The sequence below is a fragment of the Sminthopsis crassicaudata genome, chromosome 1, assembly GCF_048593235.1.
Source record: "Sminthopsis crassicaudata isolate SCR6 chromosome 1, ASM4859323v1, whole genome shotgun sequence".
NCBI lineage: Eukaryota > Metazoa > Chordata > Mammalia > Dasyuromorphia > Dasyuridae > Sminthopsis > Sminthopsis crassicaudata.
The window spans coordinates 329,844,962-329,862,326 of NC_133617.1; the positions used below are offsets into that span (position 1 = coordinate 329,844,962).

The following is a 17,365-nucleotide window of genomic DNA, read 5'->3' on the forward strand; positions in this document are numbered from 1 at the left end:
TTTAGGCATCTTGGATTTCAAGTACACTGGGTTTCTGGTTTACAGAACTTTTAGAAAGAAATTGCCAATTTAATGTTTGGCTTTTTGATGGCAGACCAAACTGCTTTTGGATGACAGGTTTTTTTAATCCTCAAGGATTTCTAACAGCAATGAAACAGGTAAAATTATAATTTGAGCACATAGTAATTCTATAATTTTCTGCTATAAACTTTTATTCTTTCCTTTCTATTTTGAGGCATGGATTGATAAAGTTGAAGAATGATTTTCCCTTAACATTAGTGAAATTTCTTGATATTAAGACATTAAGATAAAGCTAGTATGGCATCCCTAAAACATATATTTAAATTTTTTAATGTAGTTTTTTTATTTCCAAGTTTTATTATATTTCTAAAAACCCTAAACCAAAACCATGAAGTCAGTACATAAGTTATGCCTTGGGAGGAATTTTTTCACATTTTGTCAAATAATTCTCTATTTCTTTGCAATTAGAAGAGTTGCTTGTTCTAATGTTTCCTTTTTAAAATTAGTTTTATCTTTTTATGAAAAATTAGTTCTCTAATTTACTTGTTCTGTCTTGTATTTTTTATTCTTTCCTTGAATAGGAAATAACTCGAGCCAACAAAGGGTGGGCATTGGACAGTATGGTACTTTGCAATGAAGTCACCAAATGGATAAAAGATGATATTTCTGCTCCTCCAACTGAGGGTGTCTATGTTTATGGGCTCTACCTAGAAGGTGCTGGATGGGATAAAAGGAATGTGAAACTCATTGAATCAAAACCTAAAGTGCTCTTTGAATTGATGCCCATCATAAGGATATATGCAGAAAACAATAGTAAGTGATTTGGCTTATTTTATAATTTAACTCAGATGGTAAATTGTTTATTTTTCCAGACTATAAATACTTTAGTGAATCAGAGTGGAACTGTGGGATGGGAAGAAGACTTAAGCCAAAGGACATAGTGTTGAATCTCATCTCATCTTCATTTAACTATTTACTATATGACCTTAGGAAAACAATTTATTTCCTTTCTCTCCACCTATTTTTCCTCATTTGTTCAGTGAAGGAGCATGGAGCATTTTTTAGTTTTAGTAAGAGCTATATAAATTTTGTAGGTTACATTTACAACTATATATATTTTAAAGATTTTGTGTTAGGTGGTAGTAAGTGGAAATGTAATTTCATCACTATAGGGAATCCCTAGGACAAAGATTAAAAAAAAAGTCAAAAAAGGTTAGGACATACTCTACAATTTAGTGTCATATGCATCAGAAAAGGAGCATTTGGATTTATATCTTGAGTCTAAAAGCATAATGCTTAATGATATCCTCTCTTTCTTCATTTTTGGAGGTATTAATCATTCAAGTAATTATCAAGCATTTATTAAACACAAAATATTTTTTCGGAATTGTTTAGGTGCTAGAAATACAAAGGCAGAAAATGCATTTTTCTTTTAAAAAAACCACATAACATCCTTTGGACATAAACTTAGTTGTGATATTGTTACATCAAAGAGTATACACAGTTTGATGGGTTTTTTTTTTTTTTTTTTGACATCATTCCAAATTGATCTCCAGAATGGTTAGATCATTTCATAATTCCACAAGTGTATTAGTGTTTCAATTTTCTCACAATCCCTCCAACATTTATTACTTTCCTTTTATGTCATATTAGTCAATCTGGTAGGCCTACCTATCATTTATCATCTATATTCTTTTTTATCTTGTAGCTACTATTATTTCTACTATATCAACTTTTTGAAGGTTGGTGACACTCAAATATTCTAAATGTACCATTCACTTTACCTTTTCCTTGGTCATTCTTATCTTAGGTTCTAAGACAATCAAAGGATATATTATGATATTTTAGTTACTAAATATAATGGCAAAAATTTAAATGTTATCTTCATAAATATATATATATATATATGTAAGTTCCCATACCAGGTTAAATATTGATTACATTAACAAGAAAATTTATTTCCCAATATTTTTCCTAATCCCTCTTTATATAAATCTCACTGATTTCCTAGACTTCAACAAACATTTTTACTGACTATATAATTTATCAACACTTTAATAGCAATTAGTAGCAGCAACCAAGTAATTTACAATGTATAACTATGGGAAAGAGAATAGTAAGTGCCACTTCAAAACAAAACTATTTGTTTTTGTTCTTCACATTTCAATTCTGGAAACACAGACCCACCATTTAATTCTCTCATGATACAAATTAAAATATTTTCAAGAATATTTTTCATTTTTTTTTTTTTTTTACAAATAAGGGTTTAACTCAGTTCTTTAAGGCAGAAATTCTTTCATTCCTTTTCATCTCTAATTTCATGGTCTCTCCATATAATAGAGTAACATTCTCTAGTCTTTCAATATTTTATTGTATAAATGATAGTTATAATATTTATAACCTATTTAAGACTTTTGAAGTAAGTAGTAAATTATTATCAAAATAGTTGTAGTTAGCAGAATTATTGCTGTGCTTTGCTTCCTTCCTTTAATATCTTTATATATAATCCCATTTTTCTATAATCTAAATTTATAATTTATTATAGTGCACTGGCATCTATTGTGCTTATAGGTTATAGGCTTTTTTAATTGTTCTCCAATTATTGAACACATTGGAGAGCTTATAGTTTTTTTTAACTATGAAAAATTTATTGTCAGGAACATTTTTTGTATAGATAGGACTTTTTTTTTTGCCAATCTACATGTCCTTTTTTAATAATTGTAATTAAGGGCACACTAGGAAAGGAGATAACAGACAATGTCACTAGCATTGTAAGAACATATCTTCTTTCTACAGCTATGTCAGCATTGAATTTATGATTTTTGAACATTTGTTAATATTAATGGATGCTGTAAGACATTATTTCAAATTTGTTTCAATTTGTATATTTTATTTTGTGAGAGTTTAAACAATTTTTTTCAAATAGTTGTTGAAAATCTGTTTTTCTCTTTGGGGAAATGATTATTTCGGTATTTTTCTCAAATTGTCGTGGAATAAATTTTTCTTTTTTGAAATGTGTGCCAAATAGTGATAAACCTTAAATCTCCTCATGCCTGTAATTTTTTAATGTTGATATTTCTAAAATTATGTTGAATAGTAATAATGAGACTAACCTGATGAGAATAGGTTTTTTAACCTCTTTTCTTAACAAGATTTTTGCACAATTATCATTTCAAATCATGTTATTTTTATTTTTAATTCATTGTATTTTTTGGCAAAAATGTTTTATATAAACTAATCCATATATCTTTTCCTCTATTTTTCTATTTCTATAAGACAAATCTATCATTTTTATAATTAAAAATGTAAAATAACCATTAATATTTCAGAATTTGTTGTAATATATTTTATGAAAAATTAATTTAGTTTCATTTTACCATAGTTCTTTTTCTTCCCATCAGTTCTTATTTAATAATCAGTTCTTTCAATTTCCCCATTTCATTGGTGATTTATATCAGGTTCTAATTTAGGAATAACTTTTCCATTCCATTAATTTATTTGTTCATTTAAAAAATCCACTACCAGATAATTTAGGTAATTATCACTTTATAGTGTAATTTTTGTTTGTTCTGGCATTGGAAAGCATGCCACATATATATATATATCTTCATAATTTGTCTTGATAGTCTTCCTCATCTGTTCTTTCATGTAAATTTAATTACCATTCATTTAATTCTATGAAGTAGTTCAATATATTACTTTAAAATTTGTGAATTAATCTCGGTTATTTGTTATCCTTATTATATCTGCTCAAACTTGCCACATAATTTGGATAATATTCTAACCATTTTTCTCTATTAAATTATTTTATAGTTTTTATGTTTTTTTACATATGTCTTGTGTATGTCATGATAGGTTATGTATGTAAATATTCATAAAAACCATTATTACTAATGAAAAGAATTTCATTGAGAGTAAAAAGAAGTGCCAATTCTATAAATAAAATATGTACCAAATATTTTGACAATAACCTATTATTTTCTTATTTTATTTTTCTTATTTATTTTCTTATTTATTTCTTATTATTTTCTTATTTAAAAAACTTTTTATTCTCAAACATATGCTTAGTTTTCAACATTCACGTTTCCAAAATCTTATACTCCAAATTTTTTCTCTCTTCCTTTCCCCCACCCTCTCCCCTAGATGGCAAATAATCCTATATAGGTTAAACATGTGAAATGCTGTTATTTTCAATTGCCCAGCAATGAATCATATTTGCAAAATAACTGTTTATTAATGCCATTAATCTTGACTTTTTAAGGTTTTTTTTTTTGTCAAAAGCTACTTTAAGCTTGATCCCTTGTTTTAAATTTCAATTACTTATCAGAAATTTTAAATGATAATTAAAAAAATCTTTTAAAAAGAATGATCATACTTAGAAGACATTTTAGGAATGAATTGCTAAATCTCATAAACTTGAAAGTCTGAATTATAATGACTCTTAAACCCAAAGTCTAAGATAAGAACTCTCTTTAAGAACTCTCTTGACCCTAACTTCTATCCCTCCTCTTTTCTATTAGTAGTCTTTATTTCAGAAGTCTTGCTTCTAGATGTCAGAAATGAAGAGTATAGCATAGCTTTTTTCTTCTCATTCTAAATTTGAGACAAGAATGGAGATAGTAGTTCCTTCAATCATTGGATAAGTGACTTCTGTCTATAAGACAAATGAGCCAATTTATATTGTAACCTATGGTTTGAAGGGCTTAGTTTGTCAGTTTTTATATGATAAACATGTCACTTTATGTTAATTGCTTCTCTCAATATTATGAAATACTGAAGAAATTGTATTTTTAGAGATAAAAATCAAAGGTTCATTTGATTATAGTTGATTTTTCCCACTTACATTGGTATTTTAATTACCATCATTTTTATGTGAAAAAATATTATAAAATGAAGTAAAAAATCTTTTCATATTGCATATCTAAAATTTTTAGGTTATTTATAAACAGACTGTAAAATCCTTTCAGATTTAACATTGGACATCTCAATGTAAGAATAATAAAATAATAATTTTATAATAAAGCCAATTCTTGATTACTCAAGAAAAGATTATTCAGTTTGTCAATGAACTATTCTCTCCCTACCAGGTGTCAGTCAGGTTTAATGCTTATTAGCAGCAGATAAAGGAGGAAATAAAACCAGCAGCAGTACTAGCGACTGATCTTTGAGTCTTTTTTGTGGTATTTTCTTTTAAAATTTATGGTTCTACCTTTTCTTGCTCTAAATAAATGTTAGTGACATTATTGTTCTACATCTCATTGATAATGTAATTTCTTTTTTAAACACCAGCTATGGGATATGGGAAATATGGGGTATATTAAAGTAAACAAGTTTAACATTGCTAATGATCAAAGAACACTTCAAAATGATTTGTTGAAATGTATACTTTTAACAACCCTAAAAAAAAAAAAAAAAAAAAAAAAAAAAAAAAAGCTTCTCTATTTCAGTGGTTCAATGTTATCAACAATGTGGGTATCAATTGTAATTACATCCATCCAGCTATTCTTATCCTTTATAATTCTTGTCTTTGGTATTAAAGAAAGCCTCTATGAAGAATATACTCAGTATACTTAAGGCCTTTCTTTTGCTGTATTACTATATTAAATTACATGACTATACTGCAGCATTTGAGCTGCCCTTCACAAATTTAAGATCTTAAAACAGATATAACTGTTTACAGTGATTGCTGCTCTGATTATTGGCCTAAAATGCTTGCCACCGATGTTTGCCATTGTCATATTATATGCTTTTCATGAGACTGAAATGAAAGAATGAGTGAGATCAGATATTTGCAGGTGGCATTATGTTGTTTGAATCAAGCCTCCAACTATTACAGCACCTACTCAGTAATTGCCCTAAAAAATACATTCACAAAAAATTAAACAACTCTCCTGTTGTCCATATCATAACATAAAAATGGGTGGTTACTCCAATGAATTAGTATGTCAGTTCACATATTCATGACATCTACTAAAAATGGACTTGAATAAAATAAGCTCAATAATATTAATTATGTGCTTTTAATGATTTAATAAGTTAATCCTTAGAACAAAGGTTCATTATTTGCATACACATTTTCTGAAAATGTATTGTGATGACTGATCTAGATTTATCACCATCTTTCAAGTGCCAAAATTTCCCATAAATAATAGGAAATTGCAAAGACACGTTGTTGGTGCACTTAGGTACATTTCCCAGGTAAGAAAATAACACAATTATTCAGAAACTATAAATAAAACCCAGATATGCACTTGAATAAATCAGTTAGTTCCATTTAAATTAGGTGTTCACAATTGTGCACACCATATAGAGTTAACATAAAAGGAAGATCTATTTCATAGACTGAGGAGGCATTTCAGGAGTTGAATAGCAAAGTATATTATAGTGTTGATTAAAGAACAAGTATCTGAAGGTACATAGGCAAAGAGCAACCCCTATTTTGGAATTTTCCCACTTTCCTCAGTAATTGATAGCCACATTTTCTGTCTTTTGCTCTGAGCTGCAATAGGCCAATGGATTCCTCAATCTTTTCTCTACTATACCTCAGTTCTACTTTGTCTTTTTTCTATCACTGGTTGCCACTATTATTTCTGACAAATCTTTTGATGTTTCTTCTTCTTTTCTGTTGCCTGATCCTGAAATCTCTCCATTGTCTGACACTATCTCTTTGAGCCTGAGTTTTCTCTTCTATAAAATGGGGATAATGATGCTTTTACTTCCTTACCTTACAATGCTTTAAGGAAAATATTTTGTGAATCTTAAAGTTTTCTACATACTCATAAACTATCAGTATAATTTATATATAATCATGATTAATAGTTTTCAGGATTGTATTCATAATGTATTCATAACTCCAAGTCTGTGTGGAAAAAAGTTTATTATAATAATGTATGGATAGATAAGCTAAATTTGGATAAGAAGTTGTAAAGTTTAGGAGAGGAAATTTCCAACAAAGTGACTCATAACTAAAACATTTATAATATAGTATACCAACTTTCTATACCATGTCCACCTACACAGTATATTTATTTTTGTTTCCAAAATTATTTGCTTAACCAGGAGTGATGCTTGTGAGTCATCCATGATGAGGTTTAGCGTCTATCAGCACTTATATTAAGCACTTCTCCTTGCAGTGGTTTCTTCTCTACATGTAAATATTTGTCTCATTCTGTGATTTGGCATGGATACTTTCAGTTCTAGAACATTTTTTAATCCAGTTGAATAAATCTATTGGAAAGTTTTTATGAAACAAGAGTGTGGAAAATAAAGATGTTTTCAAATTCCATCTCAACTTTTTAGTAAATTTCAAAGTTTTTATGCTTTATATTCCATAAACAAATGGTAAAATTTCTTTAATGTAGAGCAAATTACACTTAGACATTCATCTGACTACAATTTTTTATAATTCCATCATTCCTGATGCTGGATGGCCCTAATTCTTATTCTTCATACTGATTTCATATTCATGTATCACTTCATACTCACTCCTTATCCTTGAATATTCTCTTCTTTCTTACATCATATTATGTTTGTCCTTAATTCTTCAAAAGGACCATTGACATTAAAAATGTGATGTCTTGACTTACATGTGAATTGGATTTAAGTGAAACAAAGTCTCATTTGCAAAGTCATCAGCTTCTACAGAAACGTTAATGGCAAGACACAAGTCAAGGTGACTGGTGATGGGCCAGTCCTATATCATCACTTTTGCACTGGCCACACTCTTCTTCTTTCCCTGTCTTGACCTCTTTGTGAAACAATTTAGTTTTATATTGTTCTATTTTTTAATCCTTTGCCCCATTGTCCTACTATCAATAAAGCTTCATCAAACCCAAACTCTGGAAAACTCTAATCATTCACTTCTTTTGCTCTAAATCATATGCTACTAAAAGGTGATGGAAGAAATCATATTGTAAATCCCATTAGAAATTCATGTAATTTTAATCTGAACCAGACACTCAGTTCAGACTCATTTGATATCCTACTCTCCCTAAAAGCTGTTCCAAACTTTAAATTTTTTAGCTTCCCCAAACAGTATTTCTCTATCATTTATCTAAGAAAGAGCCTCAATTAATATTTCACTTAAAAAATGACTGCTCACCAGAACCTCTCCCTTTTACACTCTTCCTCATTTCACATTCTTCAAATACCTGCCCCAACTATTTTCTCCTTCACTCTAAACCAAAATACAGATGTTTGTACTTTAGGATCAATCTTTTTATATCCACTATTAGTAGTAGCTCTTTATTACTCCAACAAATTAAGCCTACTATTCTCACTAGTCCATCTCTTATCTTCAATTTTCCCTACTTACTATTTTTTTTCTATTGTTCTCTACAAATTCCTTGAGAAACTATCTATACTTGGTGTCTATACCTTCTATTCTCTAAACTTTCTGTTATCCTGTTCCTGACCTCATCATTCAATTGAAACTCTCTCACTAAAATTATAAGGAATCTTTTAATTGCTAAATTTAATAGAAGTATCTCAGTCCTAATATTTCTTAACTTTGCTGCAGAATCTGATGCTGTTGATCATTGAATTCTAGATACTCTCTTCTTTCAAATGGCAATGGTCTCTCCTAGTTTTATATGAATGATTACTCTTTTGCATTTCCTTATTCTCCTTTGTTGAATCTTCACTCATGTCATATGCACTAAACCATTGGTGTCCCCCGGTATTCTGTTTTAGGTCATCTTTTGTTGTTTTTATTATTCTCTCTACTATTTCACTTGATAATTTCATTAGTCTCTATGTGTTCACTAATCACCTCTGTGAAAGGTGGAGTATAAAGAAAGCTTCGCACTGCAGAATCAACACTTTTGAATTGTGGGGCTAGAGAGATTTGAGAATCTTTTGGGCAGCAAGGAGTTTAAATCAGTAAATACTTATAAAATTTAATCTATTCACTGCAAAGACAAATACTGAACCTGAAATAATGGCCACATGATGAGAAGAGAGTGTTCAATGGAAAAGATCCTATTGGGAAATATTGAAAGTGAAATAAAAGGGGATGATAGAGGATGAGATGGATAGATAGTCTCACAGAAGTAAGGATCATGAACTTGGACAGATTCAGGTATAGTGTAGTTTAGAAGGACATGTATGCTTTGGTCCTTGGGGTCATAAAGAGTCTGATATGGCTGAATGACTAAATAATAAAAATTCTCCCTTTTCCTTTTCCCTTTCACTCTTCCTGTCCCTCTCTCTATTTTTTCTTTCTTTCTCTTCTCTTTCATTCTCTGTCTCTGTCTCTCTTTCTGTGTCTCTATCTCTCTCTGTTTCTCACGTTTGTGTGTCTTTGTTTTTTTTTTTTGTCTACTACTCAAGCTTTCTCTTTCTCCCATTCTCTACCTCCACCTCCCTCTTTTTCTCTCCCTTTTTTTCCTCCATTACTTTTGCTCTCCTACCTAGTCTCTCTCATTTTCTCTCTACCTTTCTATTTATTGAACTACAGTCACACATTACTAACTGCTTCCAGGAAATATCAAATTATATGTTCCGTAGGTATCTCAAATAAAACAGATTCAAAATAAAATGTATTAACCTTCTCCTTAAATACTTACCCCCAAACTTCTTAAGATTTATCAGTACAGCACCATCTTTGCAATCATTCATGCACACAAACTCAGTATCACATGTGAATCATTAATCTCAATCAATTCATATATCCAATTTAGTACCAAATCTTGTCAGTAGCAATGACTCCTCATTTGACTGTGGAACTCTCACTAAATATTATAGACCATGTATATGTGAAGCCAGACCTAAGCAAAAGTCAGATTTAAGTCCATGGAAGGTTGGAAATGTATTAGTTGGAAAGAAAAAGAGAGAAATTATAGAATACTTTGGCATGAACAACCTTAGTAATAATTTCCATAAAGTAATAAGTAGAGCTGAATACTTTGCACAAATCATGTGAGTTCATGGACAAAACTGTGTTTTGTTATGCATTAATGGGTTTGATATGTAGGAACATTTAAAATGAATATTTTACTATATAAAATTAATTGCCTCCCTTTACCCCACCCCCGTTCCACCCTGGAAGACTTCACTTAATTCTGTTGATTTTTTTTCCTGATGAAACAATTTTATCTCTATTTAAAATATATTTCAGAATGTATAAAATATTTCTTTACTCTAATAAGTTTAGTTTTGAATTTCATGGATTCTTATTATTTGAAATATTTTTATTTATTATTATTATTTTTTTAAGGTTCAAGAGATCCTCGTATGTATTCATGTCCAATTTACAAGAAGCCAATCCGGACAGATTTGAACTATATTGCAGCAGTAGACCTTAGAACTGTCCAGCCTCCAGAGCACTGGATACTTCGTGGTGTGGCCCTTCTTTGTGATGTCAAGTAATTTTTAATCATGGAGTTAACACTTCCCACTAAAGTACCTGGAGGAAACAGCAACATTGTATGACAAATTATAGAACAATGATTTGTCTATACATTTTGTAACATATAAATCAAATGGTTCTCCAAATTAATGAACTACAAGTCTTCTCTCTCCTCAGATACCTAAGTACATTTGACCAAGTTCACTAGTAGTGACAAATTATTATTTCATTCAATGGTTATTCAGTGATGTAAGGAGAAGTAAATGACTAATGATAAATACAACCCACTTTGTAATAACTTGCTGTCTCAAATCCATTATAAAAGAAGCATTAATTGGCTTCATACTGTTTAACTGAAGATTAAATAGGTGAAGTAGTCAATGATTCTCTCTATGTATTTAGAAGTTTTCCCCTATTAATATTGTGTTAATGTGAACTACAGAGTCTGGATTTCATGGGAAATGTATGATACCTTTGCTTTTGCTTTCTTTACTTTTAGATCAAGAGATTTAATTCAAGGATTTGAAATACCAAATTTAAGAAATTTTTTATTTTAAAATATGGGTTAGGGAAGATTTAGGGTCAAGGGAAATAAGTTTAACAATTACACCACTTGTTAGCTGTACAGGCAAGTTATTTAATCTCTCTGAAATTCAGTTTTCCTATATGGAATATAAGAATAATATTTACACCATCTACTTTACAAAATTATTGTGATAAAAGCTTTGTAAAAAAATCACATTACAAATGTATTTCTCCCCACCCTCTGAGGCAATTGGGTTAAGTGTGTTGCCCAAGGTTACATAGCCAGGAAATGTTAAGTGTCTGAGGCCAGATTTGAACTTAGGTCCCCCTGATTCAGGGCTGGTACTCTGTCTACTGCTCCACCTAGTTGCCTCAAATGTAGTTTTTTTTTTTAAATCAAGTAAAATTATAGATATAAGATCATTTGTAATCCAAGCAATTTTGAGTCAAATGCTTTACCAATTTAAACTGCAATGAAAATATCACCATATTCTTTTTTTAATTTTAAAATGTTTATTTTTCTACTACTTTTTAAAAATAATTCCTTTTCTTTCTGATTTTGTCATTCTTTTCCTTCAGGCTACATTAACTAGAAATGTTTTGCCTAAAATATATTGGTACCTGATATTTACATAGTTCTTTTAATTTTGCTATATATTTTATACAAATCAACTCATTTGATCTTCATAACAACTCTATGAGGTAATGCTAGTGTGCACTATTCTTTAAAAAAATAAATGAGGAGACAGAAACTAAAAGAATCAAAAGAACTTCCTCATGATGCAGTATCTGAGAAAGGCTCTGACCTCAACTTCTTTTCTCTTTACACTATATGGTATAATCTTTTTAGTCAATGCTACTTTAGAGCTTTAGTTCATAATTGTTGGCTAAGATTTCATTTATGCATTTTGCTATAGTATAAAAATGTCATATTTTGAATACTGAGCAATGAGTTACCATTTCCATGATAATAGATTGGTATTTGTGTGTGTGTGTGTGTGTGTGTGTGTGTGTGTGTGTGTGTGTGTATGTAAATGTATACAGTTCTTTCTGATGATTGTGGATGAGAATAGCTGCATATCATTTAATATGATAGGAGATAGGGGTATTACTTGCACATAAACACTAGAGTGACATTTTTATTTGAACACATTTCTTTTACATTAAGTTGATTTTTGAAAATATATAACTATCTCTTCATAAATGAATAAAATTATAAAAATACAATAAATGATTATTTTAAAAATGCTGATTGGTTGAACTAGAATTAATATTAAGCATGATATATTTGCAATAATAGGGCCTCAGATGAATTTTAACATCATGAAGGCTAAAAATCATAGCATTTACAATAGTTTCATCACATATAGGGTTACATATAGATAGAGAATATAAGGCATATTCACAGAGTCATCATCTAGCTCTAAGGATGCACAAAATATTTATGTACAATATTTTTATTTTAATAATTTTAATTTATGTATAATAATCATTATAGGTAGTTCAGATTTTTAAAGCATTCATTAAATATTGCCATCCTTAGTTTAATCTATCTTATAAGTGACTAAGACTTATCTGATGGCAAAAGTATAAAAGTTTTGAATTCCTTTCTGAGGATTTGTAGAAATTCTCATGACACAAAACTCCATTCAAAAATTTGGCAAAACCACGTTCTACTTCTAAACATTCTAGTTGAAGGAATCAATCTCTAATCTTACTGAAAATGATGCTCCAGTTCTCTCATTTTTAAGGTTCTAAGGTCATTTAAATGTCCCCATCTCAGATGATCAGGTAGTTATCATTGTCATTATTAGTTCAATATTATTTTTATTCACTTATTAGAAATCACTTACATGTGATTAGTACTTTATGACATGCAAAGAATTTTTCTCACAATAATGCTGTCCAGTAGGTAATGAAGTATTAAGCCAGTCAAATCATATCCTTTCCCCAGAGGGAAGAAGGGGACCATTATGAGAGAAACAGCTGATTAGTCCATAAAAGCAGCCCCTGACACCAAAAGCATTTTATTAACTTCTTTGTTTATCTTTATCAAACACACTCAGGACTGATATATTTAAAAGTGGCTAGGGTCTGCTTACTTTATACTTTTTTACATTCACTCTACTCTTTTCTACATTTGGATTTCATCTACCAGAGTCAAAATTCTATATAAGGCATAGAAATTTCTTCTGGCATCATTTCTTTCTCTCTATTTTGAACCAGTCTTCTCTGCACGGGTGTGAACACTATAGATTTTTAACATCATGACACTTTTACTTTCCACTTATTTTAAAATCATTTTATAAGGGTTTTGTTTTATGAATGGAACAGATATGAAACATGGGGGGGGTTAATGGCCCATTTTATCAGATACCACCATAATCCCCACCACATATTAAGGATTTTAACTTCTGTTATCTACCTTATTATAAAAACCCACAGATATTAGCTTTCCTGGGCCACTCACAATCAGCTTGCATGACTTTGGAGAAGGACCTGTTACTGTTGAATACTGAAATACTGCTTCATCTCTTAGAATCAATTGGATATAAGGCTGCTTCTATACTTTGAAATCTAATTGCAGGTAGGAAAAAGAAATATCTTTTTGACTGCATTACAGATGAAGAAACTGAGGTTCTTAGTAATTATAATATTTGTACCTTGGTTATCTGATTATTTAAGTTCTACTTGAGGCAACTGAGTCAAAGTCCACCTCTATGTAAAACCCCACATTGTTTCTATCATAAACAGAGCATGGGTACTCAATCCTTGAAAGGATTAATGCAACCATCTCCTATTCAACCTTAGCTACTTATAATCTTCAAAAATATTAATTTAATTTATTTCTTAAGTTTCCTGTTATCCTGTGACTTACTGGTACTCACTGAATGACCCTCTATTATGGTAATTGTGATTTCATGCTATTCCTTATACAATTTTCCAAGACTTTTGGAATAAGACTCTAATTTTGTCCCTGCTTTCATTTTTTTCCCTCTAATTCAATCCATTCTTTACATAGCTACTAAAATGATTATTTTAAAGTACAGCCCTGACCACATAACTTCTCCATGTATTTCAGTGGCTGTCCTTTATAAGAAAATGTAAACTCTTCCATTTATTGGTAAAGGTTGCTCATAATTTGGCTCTCACCTATTTTTACCAAACAGTTTACATTATTCTTGCTCACATGCAATGCATTCTGGCCCACCTGGAGTAGTTTGTATTTATGGTATACAATCAACAACTCATCTCTTGACTCAATGATATTGCAAAAGATTGGACCCCATCCCTAAAATACTTTCTTTCATTATTTCACCATTTCTCTTTATTGGTCTTCTGTTTCTTTCAGGCACTGAACAATACACACATATACATACACCAAAAATTTAAAGCAAAACTATTTATGTTGTTTTAGTACACCAATTTCATTTTCCAAAGGTGTTGTGGTATATTCAATGATAGATATTCAATGATTCTAAAGTATCACATTTGTATCAATGTGAGTTAATTATATTATTAAATTTGTACATGTCTAACATGCAATCAATATTACTAGAATAAATACTAAAATCTTTGGGACTGGTCTCTTTCCTTTAAATATTCTTGTTAAGTAATACCAAAATAGAACTGTCACACTGGTAGATTCTTTTTATTTTAGATTTATTTGCAATACCTTAGTTAAACTTATTTCTTAAGTCATAAAATCATAGATTTAGAGCTATAAGGGATCTCAGAAATCATCCACTCTAACTCTCATTTTATAGATGAGGAAACTCAATGAGAATCAGTTGACCAAGGTCAAACATGTGGTAAATGGTAGAGCTCAAATTTGAATATATGTCCTACTTCAAAGTTAGTGTTGGTATTCCAGTATATTGTTTTCCTTTCAAAATTATAAGATACAAATTTTAAAATGAAACAATAGAAGATTGTTAAAACTGAGACTGACAAAACCTAACTTTTAAAAGACCTAGTGATTTGGAGGGAGTAATATAGCTCCTTAAAAATAGAGGGTATATTCATGATATGAGTTCTGTTTTTTCCCTTAGCTATTGAACAATCTATCTTATGTATTTAATATTTTTCTCCTAGTTCCTGAAGATTGATTTTTTTATTTATCTGATTTATTAGTAGTATTGGGCATTGTTAGCACAATATGATGATGCTTCTTAAATTTGAATAAAGTGATGCATTTGAATTTATTCTTTGGTTTTCAAACCAATTATCTGAACTAATTGACAAGCAAATATACAAACATGAGTATTTGTGAAAAGATAGGAAATTGCCATCTCTCAGCATTAAACTAATTTATGAATATTTGCTAGCAGTGACGTCATTGTGTTCCTTGCTTCTCTCTTGCATTTATAACAAGTAAGTATTTACACAGGGATCTTGATAAGTAAGTATCACAAAAAAGCAAAGGAGAGATTTCCAGCATAGTTTTTCATATTCAAAGGTAGGATTTTGATAAGTGTCAGTAGTACTGGGAATGCTGCTTTACTCATTTTAAGAGTAAGTTTTATGCTATATTTTCAGCAAAATGAATCCTAACAGGCTCCAGAGCAGAACAGGCAGTTGTTTAATCTACCACTTGTGAGGCTGTCCAGGAACTTTCCATTTGCCTAGGAAGCTTATTTGGGCAGCCAGGTGGATAGTAATTATACACATAATCTTCTTCTCTTCGTTCACTTGCATGAAGAGGATATGAAAGTGTGAGTAGTTAGTATGGTAGGAAGCTAAGGAGTAAAAGGAAGCTGTGTAAGTGTAGTGAGAATGAGTGATAAGAAAAAGCTGATGCTGACAGACTGAGATTTCTGCTTTCAGGCTCCCATTAGAATTTGCTTATTAGGAAGCATCCTGGTGGATCAAGGCAGATTCAATGAAAAACCTTGCTGTGTAAGAATCTGAAATTGGAAAAAAGAGGAATATTTTGTACTTTAAAAATATCATTATATGTATTTTTGTACTGGAGTTCAAGATTATCATTTCATGACACAGGAATGAAATATTCTTATGATCCAACATAATAACTCCTATGGCTAAACCAAATTAATCTGAGACTTTATAAATGCTTTGCCTTGTCCCTGAAGGGGGCCAAAACCTATAAAAACTGTCTTCTAGCTCTGGTATATGAATCTTCTTCCTTAGAGCACTTTTGCTGCCTTCTGTGATATAGACCCCTGCTTAGTTTCTCCAAGGTTCTGGATTTATATCCAAGCTTAATTGTTTCTGAGGTTGTACTTTATGGTAGTCGGCCTATGCAGCCAAAGCATGGAATATTGCCCCCCTTTTCATCTGCATACCAGATGACATTTTTCACTTTGCCAGGTGTTATTGCGGATTGTGTGTTCATTGATTATTTCTATAACTAAGAAATATTGTGCAAAGGGAGACTTTGCCCTGGCTTCTTTTAATATTTGATGGTTACAGTAATACATTTCCTCATTTATTTCTTCACCTGGACTAATAAAGAGCAATGCACATCAAATGCAACCACAAATAGATGGGCCTGGAAAGCCAATTAAGTACTCCTCAACGTAGGGGGCACGAATCATTTTTAATAAGGCTGCAGTACAGGGTTCATTTGGGGGATCTGAGAAAGTAGGAAGATTAAATGTGAAGAAAAGCAGGAAATAGCCTACCTGGGAAGGCACTGAATGGATAGATTTAGAAGGACTTAGAAATTTAAAAAAATGCTCTGCTTGGGTTAGTTTTGAACATTCCTCTTTACTGCTGAGGCTAGTTTTTAATTCATTCTGTTGAGCTTCATCTCTCTCAGTGCAGTCAGCTGTGATGTACCCATTTATAATTTATTTATGCAAATACTTAAAGCAAATCCCCTGAGATCTGAAGAAAACACTTTAGCATATTTCATCATTTGAAAAATGATCATTTACTTGTGCCAAATGCTACATTTTTAACCATTCTAGCAAAATATGAAAAAAGTTCCCCCCCCTGGGACTCTAATGAATTGCTAACATTTTCTATCTTTGGTTACTTCATACCCTTTGATTCTTCCCTCAAGGATTTCTAAGTAGTTTTAATGAGTATCTTAAAATGATGATGATGGCTACAATTTCGGTTACCTTTGTCCAGGAAAAATGGGCAATTTTTTATTATTTTGGTTATACATTTTTTATTTTATTTTATTACTTTGGTTATAAAAGCCACTTAGAAATTTACTAGAACCAAAGACAATATAGATAAAGGGACTTTGTGGATTGTCATTTATGGTTTGATTCCCATCCCATACCTAGTTTCTCTTATTAATTCAATTCCATAAAGATTTATTAAGTGCCTAGTATGTGCCAGTGCTGTGCTAAACCTTGGGGTTATAAAAAGATGCAAAAGACAGTCCCTGTCTTCAAGCAGCTTCTTGTTTTTATGCTCACAAAATTTAATAATGTACTTCTAAATTATCAAAGTAGAGCATATGGATTTAACACAATAGATTGGATTAAAGTCAGG

General features: G+C 30.7%; 1 protein-coding gene across 4 annotated transcripts in view; it reads left to right on the forward strand.

The window, feature by feature from the left end:
- The window catches only part of DNAH5 (dynein axonemal heavy chain 5), a 392,301-nt gene extending 381,365 nt beyond the window's left edge, over positions 1-10,936 (forward strand). For all 4 annotated transcript variants that reach the window (XM_074279122.1, XM_074279119.1, XM_074279121.1 and 1 more), the window contains exons 77-79: positions 6-158; positions 603-834; positions 10,238-10,936. In XM_074279122.1, coding sequence (XP_074135223.1) covers positions 6-158; positions 603-834; positions 10,238-10,389 — 537 coding nt within the window. In that variant the 3' untranslated portion in view covers positions 10,390-10,936. The remainder of the gene's footprint in view (positions 1-5; positions 159-602; positions 835-10,237) is intronic.
- Positions 10,937-17,365: the final 6,429 nt, after the last annotated feature.